This window comes from Nerophis lumbriciformis, linkage group LG22, assembly GCF_033978685.3.
Source record: "Nerophis lumbriciformis linkage group LG22, RoL_Nlum_v2.1, whole genome shotgun sequence".
Classification (NCBI taxonomy): Eukaryota; Metazoa; Chordata; class Actinopteri; order Syngnathiformes; family Syngnathidae; genus Nerophis; species Nerophis lumbriciformis.
The window spans coordinates 21,858,224-21,882,830 of NC_084569.2; the positions used below are offsets into that span (position 1 = coordinate 21,858,224).

The 24,607-nt window shown below is 39.1% G+C and overlaps 2 protein-coding genes across 4 annotated transcripts in view; one reads left to right on the top strand and one right to left on the bottom strand.

The window, feature by feature from the left end:
- Nucleotides 1-18,116, bottom strand: part of eps8l1a (EPS8 signaling adaptor L1a) — a 43,590-nt gene extending 25,474 nt beyond the window's left edge. Inside the window, exons 1-3 of one of the 3 annotated variants that reach the window (XM_061974033.2) lie at nt 17,620-18,116; nt 3,969-4,086; nt 3,830-3,888 (exon numbers count right to left, since the gene is read on the bottom strand). In XM_061974033.2, the coding sequence (XP_061830017.2) occupies nt 3,830-3,888; nt 3,969-4,086 (177 nt within the window). In that variant the 5' untranslated portion in view covers nt 17,620-18,116. Of the gene's footprint in view, nt 1-3,829; nt 3,889-3,968; nt 4,087-4,533; nt 4,622-17,619 lie in introns of those variants that run through there. The other 2 variants (XM_061974032.2, XM_061974034.2) reach the window with 2 other exon arrangements.
- Nucleotides 18,117-22,344: 4,228 nt separating this feature from the next.
- The window catches only part of LOC133615446 (sodium-dependent neutral amino acid transporter B(0)AT2-like), a 28,821-nt gene continuing 26,558 nt past the window's right edge, over nt 22,345-24,607 (top strand). Inside the window, exon 1 of the mRNA XM_061974031.2 lies at nt 22,345-22,788. Within this exon, the coding sequence (XP_061830015.2) occupies nt 22,786-22,788 (3 nt within the window). The 5' untranslated portion in view covers nt 22,345-22,785. The remainder of the gene's footprint in view (nt 22,789-24,607) is intronic.

Genomic DNA, 24,607 nt, shown 5'->3' on the forward strand with positions numbered 1-24,607 from the left:
TTTATTGTCATTGCACAAGTACAACGAAACTATGTTTTCAGCACAAACCCGTTCAAGATTAGACAAACAAACAGTGTACAGGGTTACAGAACAGGAACGCTGATGGGTCGCCAAAGGCGCCCCGTAAAAGATAAGAAAAAGGTAAAACGCTGGGGAAGAAGATGAGTAAAAAAATACAATCTAGACTAGGCTCCTAAGGGGGCCTAGTCTGGAGTGGGAAAAAACCTCCATGTGTCAAATCAACTTAAAGATAGCATCGAAATGCATAATTTCAACATGTTGCTAAAATCTCAAAAGGGCAAATGTTGGGGTTAAATTTGACAATCTAGTGTACACCGCAGTGGCATTTATATATCGTTTTTTTTTTGTAATATAATATACCATAATGACTATATTGCTAAATATGAAGTATACACTAGAACAGTGGTTCTTAACCTGGGTTCGATCGAACCCTATGGGTTCGGTGAGTCGGGCTCAGGGGTTCGGCGGAGGTCAAGACACACCCGACTCATCGTGTAAATAAAAACTTCTCCCTATCGGCGTATTAAGGATACGGCAACAGCAGAAGTCAGACTGATTTGCAGGTGTGTAATTTGTTGTGAGTTTATGCACTGTGTTGGTTTTGTTCTTTGAACAAGGTGATGTTCATGCACGGTTCATTTTGTGCACCAGTAAAAAAAACATATATTCACCATTAATTAGTTGCTTATTAACATGCAAATTAGTAACATTGGCTCTTAACTAGTCATAATTGTACTTATTAATGCCTTATTCGGCATGGCCTCATTATAACCCTAACCCTCTAACCCTGGCCCTAACCCTCTAACCCTAACCAAATAACTCTAAATTAAGTCTTTGTTACTTAAAATATGTTCCCCTGGTGTCCAAAAAACTCTAAATTAAGTCTTTGTTACTTAGAATATGTTTCCCATACTAAAGTGTTACCAAACACATATAACTCTGTCTTGAATTTGAAAAAAATATATACGGTACAGGTATATATATATTTTTCACTAAAGAAGGGTTCGGTGAAGGCGCATATGAAACTGGTGGGGTTCGGTACCTCCAACAAGGTTAAGAACCACTGCACTATAATATAGTTGTGATGTATACATGCAAACTAGCAGGTGGCACAAAAATACTTAAAATAATAATGATCAATGAAATAAAATGATGTCTGTTTCATTGATCATTATTATTATTCTCATTTTTTATTGATTTGTCCCTAAAATAAATACATACAAAATAATCATGATGATCAATAAAACAGTCATCAAACTGTTTTCATTGATCATCAGTATTTATGTATGTACTGTATATGTCCCTAACAAATGAATTAAAATAATAATGATGATGACCAATGAAATTGTCATGAAACTGACAATTTATTTACATTTCGGTTTGTTTGTTTTTAATTAAAAGGGATTTCTTGTCATATTTTACTGCCAACCATATTGATCCAGAATATAAAACAACCCTGAATATACTATTTTTTAAAGACATGTTTTCGGAAACATATTTTTAAGATGTAATCAAAAATAGATGTATTTTTTTTATTAACCATGTTTGTAATATTAGTGAAAAAAATAATCATAGATTGCAACACAAAAATAATGTCATTATTCATAGCTGTTTGACAGTTTGATGGGTGTTTCAATGATCATCAATATCAATATTATTATTATTATTTAATGTATGTATTTGTTAAAGACAGATAAATCATGTCTTTATCATTATGTTTCTTTTATTTGTTAGGACAGATAAATACATAGAAAAATGATAATGATGATCAATGAAACAATGTTTTATTTTTGTTGTAATCTATGACTAGTTTTTTCACTAATATCAAAAATATGACAGAAAAAAAGACACATTTGTCTTTGATTACATCTGGAAAAATATTCTTCCAAAAATACGTCTTGAAAAATAAAGGCTGTGATATATCCAGAGTTGTCTTATTGGGGCGGTATAGCTCGGTTGGTAGAGTGTCCGTGCCATCAACCTGAGGGTTGCAGGTTCGATCCCCGCTTCCGCCATCCAAGTCACTGCCGTTGTGTCCTTGGGCAAGACACTTTACCCACCTGCTCCCAGTGCCACCCACACTGGTTTAAATGTAACTTAGATATTGGGTTTTCACTATGTAAAGCGCTTTGAGTCACTAGAGAAAAGCGCTATATAAATATAATTCACTTCACTTCACACTTCTTATATTCTGTAGTAAAATATGACAAAAACATCGCTTTCAAATGTAAACCTTTCTATGAAATATAAATAAATTGCTGCTATGTATGCACTATTTACAACACTAAAGAGGTATTTTGACTGAAAGTATTTAACAAATGATCTCATAACAAAATGACATTGGTGAAAAAGGCATATACTGTACAGTACATTCTAATTTAACTATTATTTTTTAAAATATTTTACATATTTACTACACGCAAAATGAAATATTTCAATCTTGCATTTCTTATTTGCTAAATATATTTAATGAATATAGTTTATAGTAAATGTAATATCGGATAAAAAAAATGTCAAAAAATTCAGTATTGAAAGCAACTGCAAATAAATTGCAAACAGTAGCTAAGCTTTTAATTGTTCTCGGTTTTTGCACGATATAACATTTTATTTAATAAATACTTCTATAAACAATCCTCATGTCCAATATGATGGAATTATTAAAAAAAAACATAGTATGTCCTTCTTATATTCATTAAAAGTTTCATTTAAGTATAGTATCAAACAACTCCGCAGATTTGTTGTAGTATTTAAAAACATTTTGGCTCCTGTTTCTTTATGGTCTGTTCTTTAAAAAAAAAAAAAAAAAAAAAAAGATTCTTTGTGCTAATATTCTTAGTGGAGATGTCCGATAATATCGGACTGCCGATATTATCGGACGATAAATGCTTTAAAATGTAATATCGGAAATTATCGGTATCGGTTTCAAAATGATCGGTATCGGTTTCAAAAAGTAATAATTATGACTTTTTAAAACACCGCTGTGTACACGGACGTACGGAGAAGTACAGAGCGCCAATAAACCTTAAAGGTACTTCCTTTGCGTGCCGGCCCAATCACATAATATCTATGGCTTTTCACACACACACACAAGTGAATGTACTTGGTCAACAGCCATACAGGTCACACTGAGGGTGGCCGTATAAACAACTTTAACACTGTTACAAATATGCGCCACACTGTGAACCCACACCAAACAAGAATGACAAACACACTTCGGGAGAACATCCGCATCGTAACACAACATAAACACAACAGAACAAATACCCAGAACCCCTTGCAGCACTAACTCTTCCGGGACGCTACAATATACACCCCCCTACCCAACCTCCTCATGCTCTCTCAGGGAGAGCATGTCTCAAACTCCAAGCTGCTGTTTTGAGGCATGTTAAAAAAATTTAAAAAATAATGCACTTTGTGAAAGTCAAAGTATAGTACCCATAATTGTAGTGGGTATCAGGATTATCTCAGGGAGAGCATGTCCCAAATTCCAAGCTGCTGTTTTGAGGCATGTTAAAAAAAAAAAGCACTTTGTGAATTCAATAATAAATATGGCAGTGCCATGTTGGCATTTTTTTCCATAACTTGAGTTGATTTATTTTGGAAAACCTTGTTGCATTGCTTAATGCATCCAGCGGGGCATCATAACAAAATTAGGCATAATAATGTGTTAATTCCACGACTGTATATATCGGTATCGGTTGATATCGGTATCGGTAATTAAGAGTTGGACAATATCGGAATATCGGATATCGGCAAAAAAGCCATTATCGGACATCTCTAATTCTTAGTAATCAAATCAAGCTCTTACCACTTCTCTCTCTGCATTAAATTGGGACGGATGGTTTGCATCCACGTTGGCATCCTCCTCTGAGGACAATAGTATCATCATTGTGTCAGCTACAACTAAAGAATGCATGAACTTGGTTCAATTATGGAAATGAATATACCATTTTCATAGTCAGCGCTTTTGGTGGGCTGGCTGGAGAGAAGTTGGTGTCCTCGGAGTGGCATGACTCGGACGCCTGAGGACTTTCGAGGCATCACAGGAGGAGGTGGTCGTGACATCTTGTTGGTCATAAATAGAGAAATGAAAAACAAATTTTTTGTGGGTGAAATTACACAATGAAAACTATTTTTTTCCAACGCCTCAAGCAGCTTGCAGGAATGCAGAGTATTGAGTGTGCATGCTGGTGACAAAACCACCGACACCTGCCTGCATGGTATGTAGATGACACAATCCTCCCAAAAGTTGTGTACCAACCGGCCTCAGAAATGATTTCTTTACAGAATTCTAACAAAACCATAAAGTAAACATGTCTGAATACTCTAAGCCTGCCATGCAATAATAAACCATAAATCTTCCAATGGCGAACATTTTGATTGACACCTGAGACAGTCCACACATCATGCGCGCACACACACACACACACACACACACACACACACACACGCTCACACATACACGCCTATTTACACATAATTACCACATGTAGTCCTGATGCATCACTGTACCTTTTGGTGTGGTCTGAGTGTTTAAGTCCAAGCCACAGAAGTGTGTGTGCTCGCTGAGCTGAGGTGTTTACACAAGCATGTCCCACCTCCTCCAGATATGCAAGAACGAGAAAAACTAGTCGGACTTTAGCGAATAATCTCAGCCGCTTTCATTCTCCTCAGACTATAGCACCTGATGCGTATACTTATTTGACCGTTCTGTCCCTCCCGCTTCTTCTCCACCGCCTGAATCTGACAGTCACTCCAAGTGGCTCATGGGAAGTACACCTGCTTGAAATGCAATGCAATCCAATACAAGAGCCGTATCTAACATTTCAATATTTCACTCGATCCATTTTTTATATTGCCATTCCGTTTTAAAGTCACAGGGGAGTTAGTTAACTTTATGTTGTATACACGTGGTAGACTAAAAAACTATCAGGTTTGACTCTAAAGTTAACTAAAAAAAAAATATTTATTTTAGTCAAGCTGCTGCGCCTCCATTGAAGTCATGTGGTGCCCCCTAGAGGAGACAAAGTTAGAATGAGGTGGCACAGTGAGCCTCCCCTCAGGGAACATAATACACTACCCCCGAAAAACTGATTATCAAAACTAAAATATATAATTTTTTTTCTTTAGTTATTAGACTAGCAGGTTTGTTTGTCTTTTCTTTTTTTTTTTTCTAATGCTGCTGTGGTAGCCATTTGTGTTTTTTATATTTCTGTAGTCCTGCATATATAAAGTTAATGAATTATTAGTTTTTTGATGAATACTTGTGCCTACTGCACTACTGCACTTTGGTGTTGGTCATTGTGGAGGTGTTTGATGGATACTTGGGCCTACTGCGCTGCTGCACTTTGGTGTTGGTCATTGTGGTGGTGTTTGATGAATACTTGGGCCTACTGCGCTACTGCACTTTGGTGTCATTATGATTTTGGTAGCCATTTTTGTGTTATTATGGGCCTGTTGCAATGCCAGCGCCCATTCACATGCTGCAAGCAGCAGTGAATGGGCGCTGGCAATGCAATTAAGCAGCCCATATTGTTATTGCTCATACTTCAAACTTTATCATTCTTGTTCCGCACGTTTCTCTTACACTTAATACGAGATGAACCGGCCAACGAACCCCTCACATACCTGTATGTTATACCTTCGGAAAGGGGCTGTTCGCGCCGATGGCGGTACTTTAAATTGGGACTATTTCCTGTTAAGCTGTGGCCGCAAGGTAGTTGGTGCCTGTCGTGGCGGTAATCCTAGAACCCGTTGGTGGACACCGGCGGTGAGGGATGCCGTCAAGCTGAAGAAGGAGTCCTATCGGGTTCTTTTGGCTCATAGGACTCCGGAGGCAACAGACAGGTACCGACAGTCCAAGCGGTGTGCGGCTTCAGCGGTCGCGGAGGCAAAAACTCGGACATGGGAGGAGTTCGGGGAAGCCATGGAAAACGACTTCCAGACGGCTTCGAAGCGATTCTGGACCACCTCAGGAAGGTGAAGCAGTGCACTGTCAACACCGTGTATGGTGCGGATGGTGTTCTGCTGACCTCGACTGCGGATGTTGTGGATCGGTGGAGGGAATACTTCGAAGACCTCCTCAATCCCACCAACACGTCTTCCTATGAGGAAGCAGTGCCTGGGGAATCTGTCGTGGTCTCTCCTATTTCTGGGGCTGAGGTTGCTGAGGTAGTTAAAAAGCTCCTCGGTGGCAAGGCCTCGGGGGTGGATGAGATCCGCCCAGAGTTCCTTAAGGCTCTATGCTGTGGGGCTGTCTTGGTTGACAAGACTCTGCAGCATCGCGTGGACATCGGGGCCGGTACCTCTGGATTCGCAGACCGGGGTGGTGGTTCCTCTCTTTAAGAAGGGGAACCGGAGGGTGTGTTCCAACTATCGTGGGATCACACTCCTCAGCCTTCCCGGTAAGGTTTATTCAGGTGTACTGGAGAGGAGGCTACGCCGGATAGTCGAACCTCGGATTCAGGAGGAACAGTGTGGTTTTCGTCCTGGTCGTGGAACTGTGGACCAGCTCTATACTCTCAGTAGGGTCCTTGAGGGTGCATGGGAGTTTGCCCAACCAGTCTACATGTGTTTTGTGGACTTGGAGAAGGCATTCGACCGTGTCCCTCGGGAGGTCCTGTGGGGAGTGCTCAGAGAGTATGGGGTATCGGACTGTCTGATTGTGGCTGTCCGCTCCCTGTATAATCAGTATCAGAGCTTGGCCTGCATTGCCGGCAGTAAGTCGGACACGTTTCCAGTGAGGGTTGGACTCCGCCAAGGCTGCCCTTTGTCACCGATTCTGTTCATAACTTTTATGGACAGAATTTCTAGGCGCAGTCAAGGCGTTGAGGGGATCCGGTTTGGTGGCTGCAGGATTAGGTCTCTGCTTTTTGCAGATGATTTGGTCCTGATGGCTTCATCTGGCCAGGATCTTCAGCTCTCACTGGATCGGTTCGCAGCTGAGTGTGAAGCGACTGGGGTGAGAATCAGCACCTCCAAGTCCGAGTCCATGGTTCTTGCCCGGAAAAGGGTGGAGTGCCATCTCCGGGTTGGGGAGGAGACCCTGCCCCAAATGGAGGAGTTCAAGTACCTCGGAGTCTTGTTCACGAGTGGGGGAAGTGTGGATCATGAGATCGACAGGCGGATCGGTGCGGCGTCTTCAGTAATGCGGACGCTGTATCGATCCGTTGTGGTGAAGAAGGAGCTGAGCCGGAAGGCAAAGCTCTCAATTTACCGGTCGATCTACGTTCTCATCCTCAGCTATGGTCATGAGCTTTGGGTTATGACCGAAAGGACAAGATCACGGGTACAGGCGGCCGAAATTAGTTTCCTCCGCCGGGTGGCGGGGCTCTCCCTTAGAGATAGGGTGAGAAGCTCTGCCATCCGGGAGGAGCTCAAAGTAAAGCTGCTGCTCCTCCACATCGAGAGGAGCCAGATGAGGTGGTTCGGGCATCTGGTCAGGATGCCACTCAAACGCCTCCCTAGGAAGGTGTTTAGGGCACGTCCAACCGGTAGGTGGCCACGGGGAAGACCCAGGACACGTTGGGAAGACTTTGTCTCCCGGCTGGCCTGGGAACGCCTCGGGATCCCCCGGGAGGAGTTGGACGAAGTGGCTGGGGAGAGGAAAGTCTGGCTTCCCTGTTTAGGCTGCTGCCCCCGTGACCTGACCTCGGATAAGCGGAAGAAGATGGATGGATGGATGGATATTTACTGTTACCGTGGATACGCTATTCACGAATAAATGAAAAAAATGGGCCATTAGAATGGGTACGCACCTTTATAATGGCGGGTATTTCTAGCAGAACGCTCCAAAAAGGCAAGATTACCTCCTTTTGTAGCTCAGCCATACTTTTACGTAGCACTCTATGTGACATTTGTTAACTGTTAGCATGTTAATGTTAGCATGCTAGCATGTTACCACTAGCTTGCTAAATTGTTGAGCTACTTTTGCTACTGTTTAGTCCAGAGTCATATAACTTGGTATGTGACACTTGTTAACTGTTAGCATGCAAATGATAGCATACTAGCAAGCTAACTTAGGCTTGCTAACCTTTTCATCTATTTTTACACTTTTTTTTTACACCTTTTGAGTCGTATAATTTGGTATATGAAACATGCTGACTGTTATCACGCTATCGTTAGCACACATGCTAAGTGTTAGCATTTTTATGTAAACATGCTACTGTTTTAGACTAGCTCTGTGGCTCTTTTTGTACAGTTACACCTAAAACTCACGGATTCAGACACTCGGTACCATCTAATAAGTATGGCGGTTTCCGGCGACCCCCGGCCAGATGTCCAGGGCACAGATAGCAGGCCAATCAAAATTTCCGCGGGAATTTTCTAGTCTATATTTCTCTGGTACTGTATATATTAAGTTAAATTATTTATTTTTTATATTAGAAAGTCATTTGCATTCTGTGTCATTTACAGCACCTGTGACAAAAGCATATAGGGGTGCACAGGTGAAACTGATTAGACACATGTCGGGTTGAGAGACTGGCGGTGAAAACATTTTTTTGCCACTTCTTATGCAACACTTGAGCCTTAGTTTTGTTTATGGCTTTGTATGTAGTTAAACTAGTTTTTGTTCACCTTGGATGGACTGTTGGAAAGGAGACCTTTTTTGCAAATAAAGCTATTTTTTGAGAGACTTAAGTTCTTTTTTTCTTTTTTTATTTCAGGCAATGACATAAAAAAAAAATAATTAAAAAAAAAAGTACAAAGTTGACAACACATGATAATATAAATTAATATAGTGCAAAAGGTAATGTATAGTATGTAATGCATGATTGTCCAGTTGTAGTCGGAAGTGCGTATGAAAGTGCACCACCTGTCCTGGCTCAGACCACGGTCTTTGGTTTAGAACAGTGGTTCTTAACCTTGTTTGAGGTACCGAACCCCACCAGTTTCATATTCACCGAACCCTTCTTTAGTGAAAAATAAAATGTTGGGTTTTTTTTCAAATTCAAGACAAGTTATATGTTTTTTTACTGGTGCATACAATGAACCATACATGAGCATCACCTTGTTCAAAGAACAAAACCTACACAGTGCATGAACTCACAACAAATTACACACCTGGAAATTAGAGGGAACATTGTTTGGGGGTATCCATAATACGTCGATAGGGAGAAGTTTTTATTTTCACGATGAGTTGGGTGTGCTCCGCCAAACCCCTGATGCCGACTCACCGAACCCATAGGGTTCGATCGAACCCAGGTTAAGAACCACTGGTTTAGAACCTGGAAAGCTTGGAAAGGCCGATACAGCTGCAGTACTTTCCTTTAAGTTATTTGGCGCCTGCCAAAGGAAGCCCAAATCACAGGAGGAAAAACCCTGACTTACAATAGGAAGGGGGCTCATATGATATGGCCCCATTCATCACAGTTTACCTGACACATGAAACATGACTAATTGAGAGGGTGCACTATCCACATTAGCCACCAGATAACAGGTATGTTTTGAATGTCTTAAAATGTGTTTGGTGGCAAATTTCGACTTTGACCATGACCATCAGTTGCTTTGTAGAGTGGCACTTTCCATCATTTTCAGCAGACCGCATTGCAAAATGATTAATCCCCCCACCTTTTCATCACGCAAGATTCACCCAGGAATTGGGCCATATGAATGCCTTCCCTACTGTATATTATTTGTTGCACGTGTGTGATTAAGATGTTGGAGGTTAGAAATTGTTAGAAATTGGGTAAAATATCACTGAGATGTTGAAAGTAGTAATAGTGACCAAAGCTGGAGAACAGTGACACCAGCTGGGCCTCACATGTTAACATAAAAATATTATCTACTGTCATATGTTTACTGATGCACAAGTATGGATAAACTCCTTAGAAGACCCATAGCGTCCAGATAACCAAAATTTCCCTAACATGTTCTGTTTTTTTTTTTGCTTTTGAAAATGAATTTGGCAGTCATTTCTCATAATATCAAATAGATTTAACTAACTACTTGGAATGTCCCCTTTCCATCGCCAGACTCGATATGTCGCCCCCTCTTGGTGTGGCGACGTCTACAACAGGGGTTCTTAAACTTTTCGACCTCGGGGCCCAACTTTTCCACTACAGAGGGGCCTGGGCCCCACACAATTATTAAAACTGAATTAGTAATCTTACTCTAGATTAAAATCGCATTCAATAATTATATCTAATTTACTTGCAGTGAAACACGATTATTAAAACCATGTGTTAATCACAAATATTCTCACCAAGGTTTAGAACAGGCTGATTACAAACATAAATACTATTCAACTATATTGCAAAATAAGTAACTCATATAAACTGATGAAAAATACATTTACATAAAATTACTCAGTGCTAAAATAAATAAATGCAACTGCTGTTGTTTTGACGTTAGTTTTCTGATGAAATAAATCAAAATAAAACATCTATATATAGTTCTTAACACCTCATAAACTTACAATAAAACATGCTTTTATTTTGTCAAAGTATAATTTTGCAGCCGTATTTGACACACTCTAGCTACATTCTTACAGTGTTTAGTGACCAGCAGGCACTCGAACACGCACCATACGGCGTGATAAACGTTGAAAAAAAAATACACAGAACAACAACAACAAAAAATTAATTATTGCCCATTGGCTTTGGACCGGCAATCACAGAAAATGTTTTACTTTTGTGGGAAGTATGTCAACTGTAGTGTCTGCCTCCAATGTATTTGTAATCACTGTATGTGTCACTCATTATGTATTATTCTAACTCATCTTTCTTTTTTGTAACATGCTACGTGAATAAGTGTACTTTTGTACTTATTACCCCATATTTCTGCACAATAACGCACATATGGTAACACTGGCGAGCAAAATAGAGTGACTTTGGTCAAGAACATGCACAGTACAGGCCAAAAGTTAGGACACACCTTCTCATTCAATGTGTTTTTTTTATTTTCATGACTATTTACATTGTAGATTGTCACTGAAGGCATCAAAACTATGAATGAACACATGTGGAGTTATGTACTTAACAAAAAAAGGTGAATTAACTGAAAACATGTTTTGTAGTATTCTAGTTTCTTCAAAATAGCCACCCTTTGCTCTGATTACTGCTTTGCACACTCTTGGCATTCTCTCGATTAGCTTAAAGATGGAGTCACCCAAAAGGGTTTTCACTTCACAGGTGTCATAGTTTTGATGCCTTCAGTGACAATGTAAATAGTCATGAAAATAAAGAAAATGCATTGAATTGAGAAGGTGTGTCCAAACTTTTGGCTTGTACTGTGTGTGTGTATATATATATATATATATATATATATATATATATATATATATATATATATATATATATATATATATATATATATATATATATATATATATATATATATATATATATATATATATATATTTATATATATATATATATATATATATATATATATATATATATATATATATATATATATATATATATATATATATATATATATATATATATATACATTTATGAGATTTCCAGTTAATTTTATCATCTATTATTACCAGTGTTGGGTTAGTTACTGAAAACCAGTAACTAGTTACAGTTACTAGTTACTTTATTTCAAAAGTAACTCAGTTACTAACTCAGTTACTTACACCAAAAAGTAATGCGTTACTGTGAAAAGTAACTATTTAGTTACTTATTTTTTTCTCCTTTTTTTTAAGGCTCCCATTAATGCCCTTTTAGCCTTCGTTTCAGTACTGTTATTGCACTGGAGAATAATACAATGTGTTGATCAACTGGACATGCATTTGCATCACTGAACTCTGCTAAGCAATGTGGTCTACATACAACACACAAAGACAAAGATATGTTTCAAAGGGTCAATTTATTTCAGGCTACAACAAATTGACAAAACTATTTTAAATAGCTGCAACATAACATACATAAGTAACAAACCGCATAATAACAACATAGCTGTAAAGCTGGCTTCACCCAAGGAAGGCACACATGACATACACAAAGCCTAATCAGGCATTTTTTCTCTCTCAAGGAATTGTGAAATAAAATCATGTATTCAGGAGATCAACACTGTAGTGAAGCCCAGAAGACTCTACACATTTCCTCAGTTTTAGTTTAGAGAAAATGAAAGATTGGCCTGGCCCACTAGCATCCCTCTTTATGTTTGTGAACTTTATAGTCTATACATTTAGAGTGATGTGATAATCAAACACTCTAGAAGTCTAGAATGAAATAGTATATAAGAGAATTGACAGTGTGTACCTTCAATGATGAGCAGAGGCAGAGTTTGGAGTGTTTTCTTTAGCTCGCTTTCCATGTTTATGTACTCACTGTCCAGGTACTTGGAACATGTTTTCTGTGCCATTTGTTGTTTGATGCCGGTATCATGCTATTTAGCTGCCAGAAAACGGGTGACTCCACTGTAGAAATAGCCTGCATGTCTTCTAGCACATACGCTGCAATGGCTCTATCAATGTTGTCCTGGCTAGCAGTCCCTCCGTTAAAATCCTTAGGTGGAGGTGAAGTGGCATCGGAGTCTGTGTCTCTCTTTACTAGCTTCGTCAAAGCATGTTGCTTATGTGGCGTGGCGAAGTTGGGAGAGTGGCCGTGCCAGAAATCTGAGGGTTACTGGTTCAATCCCCACCTTCTACCATCCTAGTCACGTCCGTTGTGTCCTTGAGCAAGACACTTCAACCTTGCTCCTGATGGGTCCTGGTTAGTGCCTTGCATGGCAGCTCCCGCCATCAGTGTGTGAATGTGTGTGTGAATGGGTGAATGTGGAAATAGTGTCAAAGCGCTTTGAGTTCCTGAAAAAGGTAGAAAAGCTATACAAGTATAACCCATTTACATTTATGTAGCTGTTTCAGCAGATTTGAATTGCTGTTTTGGGCAGTATTCCCGGGTGCTGTCACTGTTGCTACTCACTGCTCCCCTCACCTCCCAGGGGGTGATCAAGGGTGATGGGTCAAATGCAGAGAATAATTTCACCACACCTAGTGTGTGTGTGACAATCATTGTCACTTTAACTTTAAGTAGATGGGATCTTTGATCCAAGACACAACTTACATTTAACTAAAATGTTATTTTCTTTGTGCTCGACAAAAGAAAAGTAGTGACAATGTCTCCATGTAACTCGACTTCTGGCTTCGCCATGATGTCTTTTTAGTTGTTATGAGAGTAGCGTGTGTGGCCCTTTAAGAAATGACAGCATGTGAGGTGAGTGACGTCGGTGAGTGAGTGGGCGAGAGAGGTGAGGGAGCGCAACAGTGGATGCGTGCAGGTGTTCTAGCTTGGTGGATGGCTGCGTGCAAGACACCAATAAAGTAACAAAATTGCAACAAACCGCCGGCCTCGTCATTCACCCTCGAGTCCGGAGCTGTAAAGACCCACTGCCGGGTAAAGTGAAGGGTGTTAGCCCCGAAGTACATAGGCCCTGGAGGAACGTCTCCCCTGCGCTCCGCTCCTCGGTCGAGGAAAGCACGCCTTTTCTTTTCCTTGTGAGACAGAAGGACGACACTTCTTCTGTTTCTAGCCGATACTACATTAAAAAATAACGTAAAATAACGCAGTAACGCATCATGTAGTAACGGTAACTGAGTTACTGGATATAAAAAAATAACGCGTTAGATTACTAGTTACCGCCGAAACTAACGGCGTTACAGTAACGCGTTACTTAGTAACGCGTTTGTCCCAACACTGATTATTACACCCAAAATGTGGTTTCTTTTACTATTTCAATGTCCGTCTATTTGTATTTGTGTTTGACTTTCTCTTCTGCTGTTACCAAATTGAATTATTTTAGTTTTACTGAGATTTAATGATAGTCTGTATTGCTTGTATTAGCTTCTGTGTGAACTCTCCTGAACAAAACGCAGATATTGTGTTGTGTGTTTACGTCGCACAAGACGCTGTAATCGGTGGCTCTCCAGTGTTAAAGGCGAACCTTCATTTACCATACTTGTCTTCTTTCCGGATTGTGGGGAAAGCTTTCCACAATTCTCGCGGGTGGAGAAGCCCCATGCTGCACAACAGGGCATTTTTAGACTTCGAAAAACTAAAGAGGAAGTGGTGCACAGACATGGCATCAGCTCAAAGTTATAGCAGTCAGTGCTCCCTATAGTCGCGTGAGTGCCTTTTGACCAATCATTGAGGAGCTCGCCTGAAACCGAGTTGGTCATATACATGACTCTGAACAATGGGCCACGGCCTTATGTTTTTTTTTATTTTATTTTGCATATTGTTTACAATCCCTATGAGGACATGCATGTTTTTTTTGGGGGGGGGGGGGTTGCATTTTAACTCGTAATCATTTGCTCGTTCTAGGTGGCAAGTCATGCACATACTTGCCAACCTTGAGACCTCCGAATTCGGTAGATGGGGCGGGGGTAAAGTATATTGTAGTGTCCCGGAAGAGTTAGTGCTGCAAGGGGTTCTGGGTATTTGTTCTGTTGTGTTTATGTTGTGTTACGGTGCGGATGTTCTCCCGAAATGTGTTTGTCATTCTTGTTTGGTGTGGGTTCACAGTGTGGCGCATATTTGTAACAGTGTTAAAGTTGTTTATACGGCCACCCTCAGTGTGACCTGTATGGCTGTTGATCAAGTATGCCTTGCATTCACTTATGTGTGTGTAAAAGCCGCATATATTATGTGAATGGGCCGGCACGCTGTTTGTATGGAGGAAAAGCGGACGTGACGACAGGTTCTAGAGGACGCTAAAGGCAGTGCCTTTAAGGCACGGCCCCAATATTGTTGTCCGGGTGGAAATCGGGAGAAATTCAGGAGAATGGTTGACCCGGGAGATTTTCGGGAGGGGCACTGAAATTTGGGTGTCTCCCGGGAAAATCGGGAGGGTTGGCAAGTATGGTCATGCAGCTAACGGGAGCAATCCATCCTGCCTCCTGGTTTTTCTAGCGTAGCAACATTAGCCCTAAGCCAGCTTCTGCGTCAGCAGCTAAATGGTTTTTGAATTTGTAATGCACAACACAATGTGATAGAACACAAATCTGTACTGACTGAAAAACATAAACAATCAGATTACAGTATCTGTAAAGTATGAGCCCACATTTCATGTTTTGTTTGTACACAGCTAACTTGACAGTGTATGTACTGTAGTTGTAATAACACACATGACGTGCTGCGTGTATCATGATTAATATTATAGTAACTTACTTGATGGACATTTGTCCGTTTAGTCCAGCTGGCCGTGGACATTTTTTTCCAGTTGATTTTGGGTAAGCACGCCATTTCTGTCGACATAGCTTGTTTTCAAGCGCCACACTTGCAGTGTCAAGTCACGCTGACCTCATTCTCTTGGCTTCCATCTGCTCCGAAGTTTAAATCACCCTCTCTTTGTGCTGGCTTGTATCAGCAGCATTTCCGTATACCGTATTTTTCTGATTATAAATCGCTCCGGAGTATAAATCGCTCCGGAGTATAAATCGCACCAACCGAAAATGCATAATAAAGAAGAAAAAAAAACAAATATAAGTCGCACTAGAGTATAAGTCTCATTTTTGGGGGAAATTTATTTGATAAAATCCAACACCAAGAATAGACATTTGAAAGGCAATTTAAAGTAAATAAAGAATAGTGAACAACAGCTGCATATTTCACTACTTCCAGCTTGTAACCTGCAGTATATGATTTCCTTTTCGGTGCCATTTTTGTTCAGCCCTTCTCAGTCTTTATAAGTTACCGCCAATGTTGAAATGATCAATTTTCATAGGTACGGAAGTAGTAGCAGGTAGCATTTTTTTTCACAATGCACTTCTGCCATGACCCGCCGCCAAATTTTTATTGGTTGACGTGTGTGTGTGTGACGATTGCTGATATACACCTAGTCTCTTACGTGAATGAGATAAATAATATTATTTGATATTTTACGGTAATGTGTTAATAATTTCACACAAGTCTCTCCAGAGTGTAAATCGCAACTATGAAAAAAACTGCGATTTATAATCCGAAAAATACAGTATTCGGGTTCAGAAAGGTTGTGAATCCTCATTTGTCCAAAAAAAGCAATCTTCCTTGTCTGTTACCAAGTCTGTTTCCGGAAGGAGGAACACACATTTGTTGCCGGAAGTCAGAAGTGTGCTGCTATAGGAACGGAAATAAATGTGCTGAAGAACTACGTTCCGGAAATGCTTAAAATGACCAAAATACAGTAAATATTGAACATATCACATATGGTTATGAAGGTGTCTGTTACTACATTATATATACTATACATACTTACAGTTTGTATATACAAAGCCCTCTAAAACAAATGCAAAACCCTCCTATACAACGTTGATGGAGGGTTTTGCATTTGTTTTAGAGGACTTTGAAGGCTACAATGGTGCCAGCCATTAGCCGCATCTTGCAAGCAGTTAAAAAAACAAAAACAAAAAACATGTTTTTTCCTGTCTCTCATAAAGTTTGTGAATGATAGAAAAAAATTCAAAAAAAAGTGCAGTTCCCCTTCAAGAAACACTGATCCATAGAACTGGATCCCATTTCCCCACATGGACAGTGTGGATAAAGAGGCATGTAGAGCAATTATTTTAATCACTTCATCGTACGTTTTTGTCGCCCTGGTCCATGATTACTTCAAAACTAATACGGTTAAAACATTGTGAGCGAAAATGAAATATTTAAGAATTGCAATTTCGGAACTTCCCTGCTCTTCCATAGACACCATATTCTGTGTTTCCTCGTGCTCTTTCAGCATTTCATCAAATATCTTCAGTAAAACATCAGTAGAAGAGGACACAAAACCCAAAACCCAAAACCAGCAAAGTTGGCACATTGTGTAATTCCAAAATAAAAACAGAATACAATGATTTGCAAATCCGTTTCAACTTATATTCAATTGAATGGACTGCAAAGACAAGATATTTAATGTTTGAACTGAGAAACTTAATTTTTTTTTGGCAAATAATCATTAACTTAGAATTTAATGTCAAAAAAGTTGGCAGAGGGGCATTTTTACCACTCTGTTACATGGCCTTTCCTTTTAACATTAATTAACATTCCTTTAACATTTTCAATGGGAGACAGGTCTGGACTACAGGCAGGCCAGTCTAGTACCCGCACTCTTTTACTATGAAGCCACGCTGTTTTAACACGTGGTTTGGCATTGTCTTGCTGAAATAAGCAGGGGCGTCCATGATAACGTTGCTTGGATGGCAACATATGTTGCTCCAAAACCTGTATGTACCTTTCAGCATTAATGGTGTCTTCACACAAATCGCTCACGCATTTGTTCACAAAGTGGTGACCCTCGCCCCAACCTTGTTTGTGAATGACTTAGCATTTCCTGGAAGCTGCTTTTATACCCAATCATGTCACCCACCTGTTCCCAATTAGCCTGTTCACCTGCGGGATTTTCCAAATAAGTGTTTGATGAGCATTCCTCAACTTTCTCAGTCTTTTTTGCCACTTGTGCCAGCTTTTTTGAAACATGTTGCCGGCATCAAATTCCAAATGAGCTAATATTTGCAAAACATTACAACATTTTCCTGTTCGAACGTTAAGTATCTTGTCTTTGCAGTCCATTCAAAAGAATATAGGTTGAAAAGGATTTGCAAATCATTGTATTCTGTTTTTATTTACCATTTACACAACGTGCCAACTTCACTGGTTTTGGTATGTACTAGCAGCTTACCTTCTTTTTTTCTTGTTTTTGAGCTCCGAGTCTGCTCTTTGTCTCTCAGTTTTCCCGCAGCTTCTGACTCAGTCTTTCTCCCCTCAAGGGTGCTCCTGATTTTTGGGATCGGCTTGAGTATTTTACATTTTTTTCCCATCCAAAACCCTTTGAAATCAGAATCGTTAAAATGATCGTTGCAAATTACATTCCTCTCATTTGAGCCGTCCCATTTTGCGCAAGTCCATTTGACATAGATTCCTCATATTCCCACCATTTGTAAATATATGCAGGCTGACCCGTTTTTCAGTTGTATGGCTACAACCTGCCACAATCCAGGCAGACGTATTTGCTAATTCCCGCCCACATTTTGCAGCTAAAAGTGGGGTGGGCGAAAACAAGCCTAATACAAACATAAAATCACTACTATGTCTATTTTGGGGGGAATTTCACCTGTAGACATAATGTTTCCGTCCAGAACTATGAAATGATTGCCAATGTCAGCATTAGAGGGCCCTTTTATCCTTCAAGCCAACCCCAATGTTTATTGATATCTCTCATGCACAGTAAACATAAGGCATAGCTTTATAACACCTCTGTCGGAGAATACTTCTTTATGATGGTGTTTTAGGCTTTGAACTTTCTTTAGATGTCTGTCGCTTACATAAGGACAAAGCACATGATTCCCACTGTGTGAAGGTGACTTTGACAACATGATGTCTACATTTATAACACGCCAAGCAATCGTGACCTGTTCGCTCGACAGACCTTTCAGCAAGCATGTCCCTGAGGTATTTAGAGCACCACTAACTGATTTAAGTTGATTTAGAGCGGGATAAGTGGTAGGGATGGATATGTGATACGGTATTTTAAAAGTGTGCAAAAAAATGCTGCTAATGGTTGTCACTACTTCGGTGTGTACTTGTCTTTTATGTTTTGTGGCTGTTGTGTAATATACATAATTAGCTGCACAGACAGAAAGAACAATGATGGCTAACTAGCTACCAATTGCATGGAATTTTTCATTAATGTCTCGCTGCAGGCAACAAGTTCCTGTATAATTAGAGTAGATGATAAAGTTAAACACTATAGCAATGACCACGTTTACTTTGCACACCAAATCGTATTGTTTTGCCCACAAGTGACTCAGATAGTATATTTTTTGCCAGTCTAAAAGCTCCAAAGTGCTTAAAATCTGATCTTTTGGAATCAGATTTAGGCCACATAAGTAGGTAGTCCGAATCCGATTGTAATCTGATTTTTTCAAATGTGACTTTTAGTCTAAATGGAAACGCAACCTGAATGTGACATTTTTGTCATTTTTGGGCAAGCTATGTAATTTGTGTGTGCAGGGAAAGACGTGGAAGTGGATGCATCATTACAACATCCGGTTTTGGTGAGCAAAGTATTTTTTCGCCGGCCAAATTTTCCCAACATCAGTAGTCTATAGTGCGTGAATAATAGTCTTTATATATATATATATATATATATATATATATATATATATATATATATATATATATATATATATATATATATATATATATATATATATATATATATATTAAGGGTGTGGGAAAAAATCGATTCGAATTCGAATCGCGATTCTCACGTTGTGCGATTCAGAATCGATTCTCATATTTTAAAAATCGATTTTTTTTTTTTCATTTTTTTTTTTTTCATTTTTTTTTCTTCATTTTTTTAATTAATCAATCCAACAAAACAATACACAGCAATACCATAACAATGCAATCCAATTCCAAAACCAAACCCAACCCAGCAACACTCAGAACTGCAATAAACAGAGCAATTGAGAGGAGACACAAACACGACACAGAACAAACCAAAAGTAGTGAAATAAAAATGAATATTATCAACAACAGTATCAATATTAGTTACAATTCCAACATAGCAGTGATTAAAAATCCCTCATTGACATTATCATTAGACATTTATAAAAATAAAAAATAAAAATTAACAATAGTGTCACAGTGGCTTACACTTGCATCCCATCTCATAAGCTTGACAACACACTGTGTCCAATATTTTCACAAAGATAAAATAAGTCATATTTTTGGTTCATTTAATACTTAAAACAAATTTACATTATTGCAATCAGTTGATAAAACATTGTCCTTTACAATTATAAAAGCTTTTTACAAAAATCTACTACTCTGCTTGCATGTCAGCAGACTGGGGTAGATACTGCTGAAATCCTATGTATTGAATTAATAGAGAATTGTTTTGAATCGGGAAAATATCATTTTTGAATCGCGTTGAATCGGAAAAAAAAATCGATATTGAATCGAATCGTGGGACACCCAAAGATTCCCAGCCCTAATATATATATATATATATATATATATATATATATATATATATATATATATATATATATATATATACAGCTGTTCGTAAATGTTGCAGTTTATAAGTAAAGATTATTCAAAAAAAATAAAAATTAATTATTTAAAAAAATACAAATAAAAAGCCTCTGCGCATGCGCACAGCATAGATCCAACGAATCGATGACTAAATTAATCGGCAACTATTTTTATAATCAATTTTAATCGATTTAATCGATTAGTTATTGCAGCCCTAATATATATTTATATATATATATATATATACATATGTGTATATGTATATATATATATATATATATATATATATATATATATATATATATATATATATATATATATATATATATATATATATATATATACAGTATATATATACACTGATGAGAATATTTGGCGAGCACCGTTTTGTCCTACTAATTTCAGCAATCCTTGAACTCATCGTAGTTTGTTTACATGTAAAACTTTCTCCAATGCTGCCACAGAAAGACGTGTTTCATGCCACTCCTTCTTTGTCTCATTTTGTCCACCAAACGTTTTTATGCTGTGCGTGAATGCACAAAGGTGAGCTTTGTTGATGTTATTGATTTGTTGGAGTGCTAATCAAGCATATTTGGTCATTGCATGACAGTAAGCTAATCAATGCTAACATGCTGTTTAGGCAAGCTGTATGTACATATTGCATCATTATGCCGACTTTTAACAGGGGCCAGGAAACGCGAGCATATAACCCCAATTCTTTGGGCTTTGCACTGGCTCCCTGCTCATTTTAGAATTGATTTTAAAATGTTGCTGTTTTGTTTTAAAGCTTTGCATGGACGAGCACCTCATTTTATCTCAGACCTCATCCAAATTTACACTCCTGCGCGCGTTTTGAGGTCCGAGAGCCAGCTCCAGCTCGTGGGCCCAAGATGAGACTTAAAACCAGGGGAGACAGTGCCTTCTCTGTGGTCGGCCCTAAGCTCTGGAACACTCTGCCCCTCCATGTTCGAACTGCTCCCACAGTGTAGTGTTTTAAGTCTCTTCTTAAGACCCACTTTTATTCTCTGCCTTTTAACACTACGTGAGTTGTGTGGTCCTTTGTGTTTTAAAACCGATATTTCTATTTATTGTTGTAATTTAATTTTATACGATATTCACGGCACAGTAGTGGAGATCGTAAGCAGCACCAAATTCCTGGGGGTGCAGATAACTGACAATATGATCTGGTCCCTACACACCGAAGCGCTTGTAAAAAGAGCTCAGCAGCGCATGCACTTTTTGCGTCGGATGAAATGAGCACAGCTCCCTCCCCCCATTCTCACCACATTCTACAGAGGCACTGTAGAGAGCCTACTGACCAACTGCATCTCTGTTTAGACTGGAACCTGCAGTGCCTCAGACTGGAAGTCTCTGCAGAGAGTGGCGAGGACGGCGGAAAAGATCATCAGGAGTCCTCTTCCTCCTATCCAGGAAATCGCAAAAAGGCGCTGCCTGACCAGGGCTCAGAAAATCTGCAGAGACTCCTCCAACCCCCACCAAGGACTGTTTTCACTGCTGGACTCTAGAAAGAGGTTCCGCAGACTCCGTAGCAGAACCTCCAGGCTCTGTAACAGCTTCTTTATAGAGGTGAACGATTAAATGATTCTTGTAGCATAATATTTCACAATATTATGCTAGACCCACTCGACGTCCATTGCATTCGGTCTCCCCTGGGGGGGGTCACCCACATCTGCGGTCCTCTCCAAGGTTTCTCATAGTCATTCACATCGACGTCCCACTGGGTTGTGAGTTTTTCCTTGCCTTGATGTGGGCTCTGAACCGAGGATGTCGTTGTGGCTTGTGCAGCCCTTTGAGATATTTGGGATTTAGGGCTATATAAATAAACATTGATTGATTGATTGATTGATTCTTACCTCAGGCCATAAGACTCTTGAACGCATCAAAATAATCCCCTCAATTCCCCCCAAAATGGATTAACTCACTGGAATATAAAGACAATATAACATACATCCATAAACGTGGATGCATATGAAAAAGTGCAATATATTTATCCGTACAGTAATCTATTTATTTATATCTGCACAGCATTGCTCTCTTATCCTGCACTACAACGAGCTAATGCAACGAAATTTCGTTCTTATCTGTACTGTAAAGTTCAAATTTGAATGACAATAAAAAGGAAGTCTAGTCGAGTCTCTAGTCTAATTGGTTTTACCCTTTAAAACAGGCTTTAATCATATGTATTTTTATATTGTTTTTATATTGGTTTTGTATTTTTGTGCAGCACTTAAGAAACATTTTTGTTGTTTAAATGTGCTATATAAATAAAGTGGATTGGATTGGATTGGATGGCTTGTATTTCTCTATAGTCGCCACAGCGCCCTCTGCTGTCTGGATGTGTGCAGTTCTCCTTTTGGACAGTCTGAGGTATCCGCTAAAGTTGTTAAGCTTATTTTATGGATTTGTGGGGAGACTACCTATCAAATGATGAAAATGGTAATGATAGGGATAATGATGTTTGCGGTATTATTTGTAGTCAGACACGTGGCGTACACTGTAGTGTGTATTTTAGTGTGGTCCAGCCCCGCGTCTCCATTTTGGGACGCAACAGTTCGTCCCCCACACTTTCCTCATTGGCTGCCATACAGGTTTGTCCTATTCTGTGGCCGACGACGAACATTCGTTCCAAACACACGAGTGACTACATGTGGTCCGAAACTGAGCGTCTCGTATCCGAACGAGAGTTTAGAAAAGGACGAATAGTGAGTGACGACGACGACGACGACGACATCAGCATTATAAATAAAGTTGATTTGATTTGATTTGGACCAAGCTGTCAATCATGGTAAGTTTCTCCCTTTCTCACCCACTTAATATCATTTTGTCATATTCTTACCTTCAGATGTATACTTTTCGTTGTTGTTTTTACCAGCAAAGAGAGTTCAAGTATGTTTGACTAACAAAAACAGTTTTTATCATCTCAGAAATATTTCTAAACTGAGAAATTAGTTGTCAAAATTGGATCTGGAAATGATCATTCACGCGTTCATTTCGTCTCGCATTGACTATTGCAATTGTCTTTTCACTCTATTTAACAAGTCAACGCTAAAGAGACTCCAGACTGTATAAAATGCGGCTGCCAGACTTTTGACCGGTGCACCCAGAACTGCCCATATCACCCCCCGTTGTATCCAGTCTTCATTGGCTTCCAGTTAAATTCAGCATTGAGTTTAAGATTTTAGTCCTGATATTCCGCACGTTGCATGGTGTGGGGCCCCTCAGTACATCACTGCTATATCCCCTACTCTTCAGGGCATAGCCTCTGGTCTTCAGGCCAGGGTCTTCTAAAGATTCCCAAAACGTGTTTTAAAACCCGTGGAGACCTGGCATTCCAGGCTATAGCTCCCAGATTCTGGAATAATTTGCACCAGTCCCTCCGTGATCTTGACTGTATTGAAACTTTTAAGAAACTTGTGAAAACTTCTCTTTTTAGTAAAGCTTTTAGTTAATGCACCTTTTTAACTATAATTTTTAATCCACTTTGTATCCTTTTTTTATTATGTTGCCCCTGTTGTTTTAATTGAATTGTTGTTTTACTTCACCTATGCGTTGTACAACGCTTTGTGATTTTATCTGTAAAAAGCGCTTTATAAATAAAATTTACTTACTTTTACTTACTTACGTCCCGTGCTCAATACAGCCGAGATAACTTGTACATAATCATGTCTACTTACAGTTCTGTTGGACGAGCATTGGTAAAATATTATTAGATAACTTAAAATGTTCTCAACATAAACAATAACCCAAAATAATAACTATATCTGGAAATTCAACAACACTCTTAGGAAGAATACAGCAGTAGCTTTAACTGGACTACAAGGACCAATTACTTATAAAGAAAGTCAACAAGCCATTTACAACAAAATCAATCAACATTAATTAATATCCTGCATGTACTTATACAATATACAATGTTTTTCTGTCAGGTCTTTACTCCTGTATATATTAATATTTCATATCTTGTGGTTAGAGTGTCCACCCTGAGATCGGTAGGTCGTGAGTTCAAACCCCGGCCAAGTCATACCAAAGACTATAAAAATATTGATTCCCGAGCACGGCCACCGCTGCTGCTCACTGCTCCCTTCACCTCCCAGGGGGTGGAACAAGGGGATGTGTCAAATGCAGAGAGTAATTTCACAGTACCTAGTGTGTATGTGTGTGTGTGTGTGACTATCAGTGGTACTTTAACTTAACTTTAATATGTATTCCATTTTAAAATTAATAATATATTCTATGAATTTATTCAACAAATGTAGTGGTTCTCAAACTTTTTTTTACCAAGTACCACCTCAGAAAAAACTTGACTCTCCAAATACCACCATAATGACCAACATTTAAATACAGTAGCGTAGTAGACCTAAGTATTCATATAAAACAAGGCAGAGGTTTTATTTAACAAGTATGTTTATTTGTTTTGGTCACTCAGTACGTGTCCGTGCACTGAATTAGTCCGATTTCTGTTCCTAAAACCCATGGAAACACCTTAATCCGATTGTATTTGGTTTTTGAAAAATTGGATTTACACACCTGGATTATGCGATTGGAAACCATATCTCTCGTGGGGGTGTGTGCAGCAGGAGAGGACCTTCATGCGCCAGTTTGAA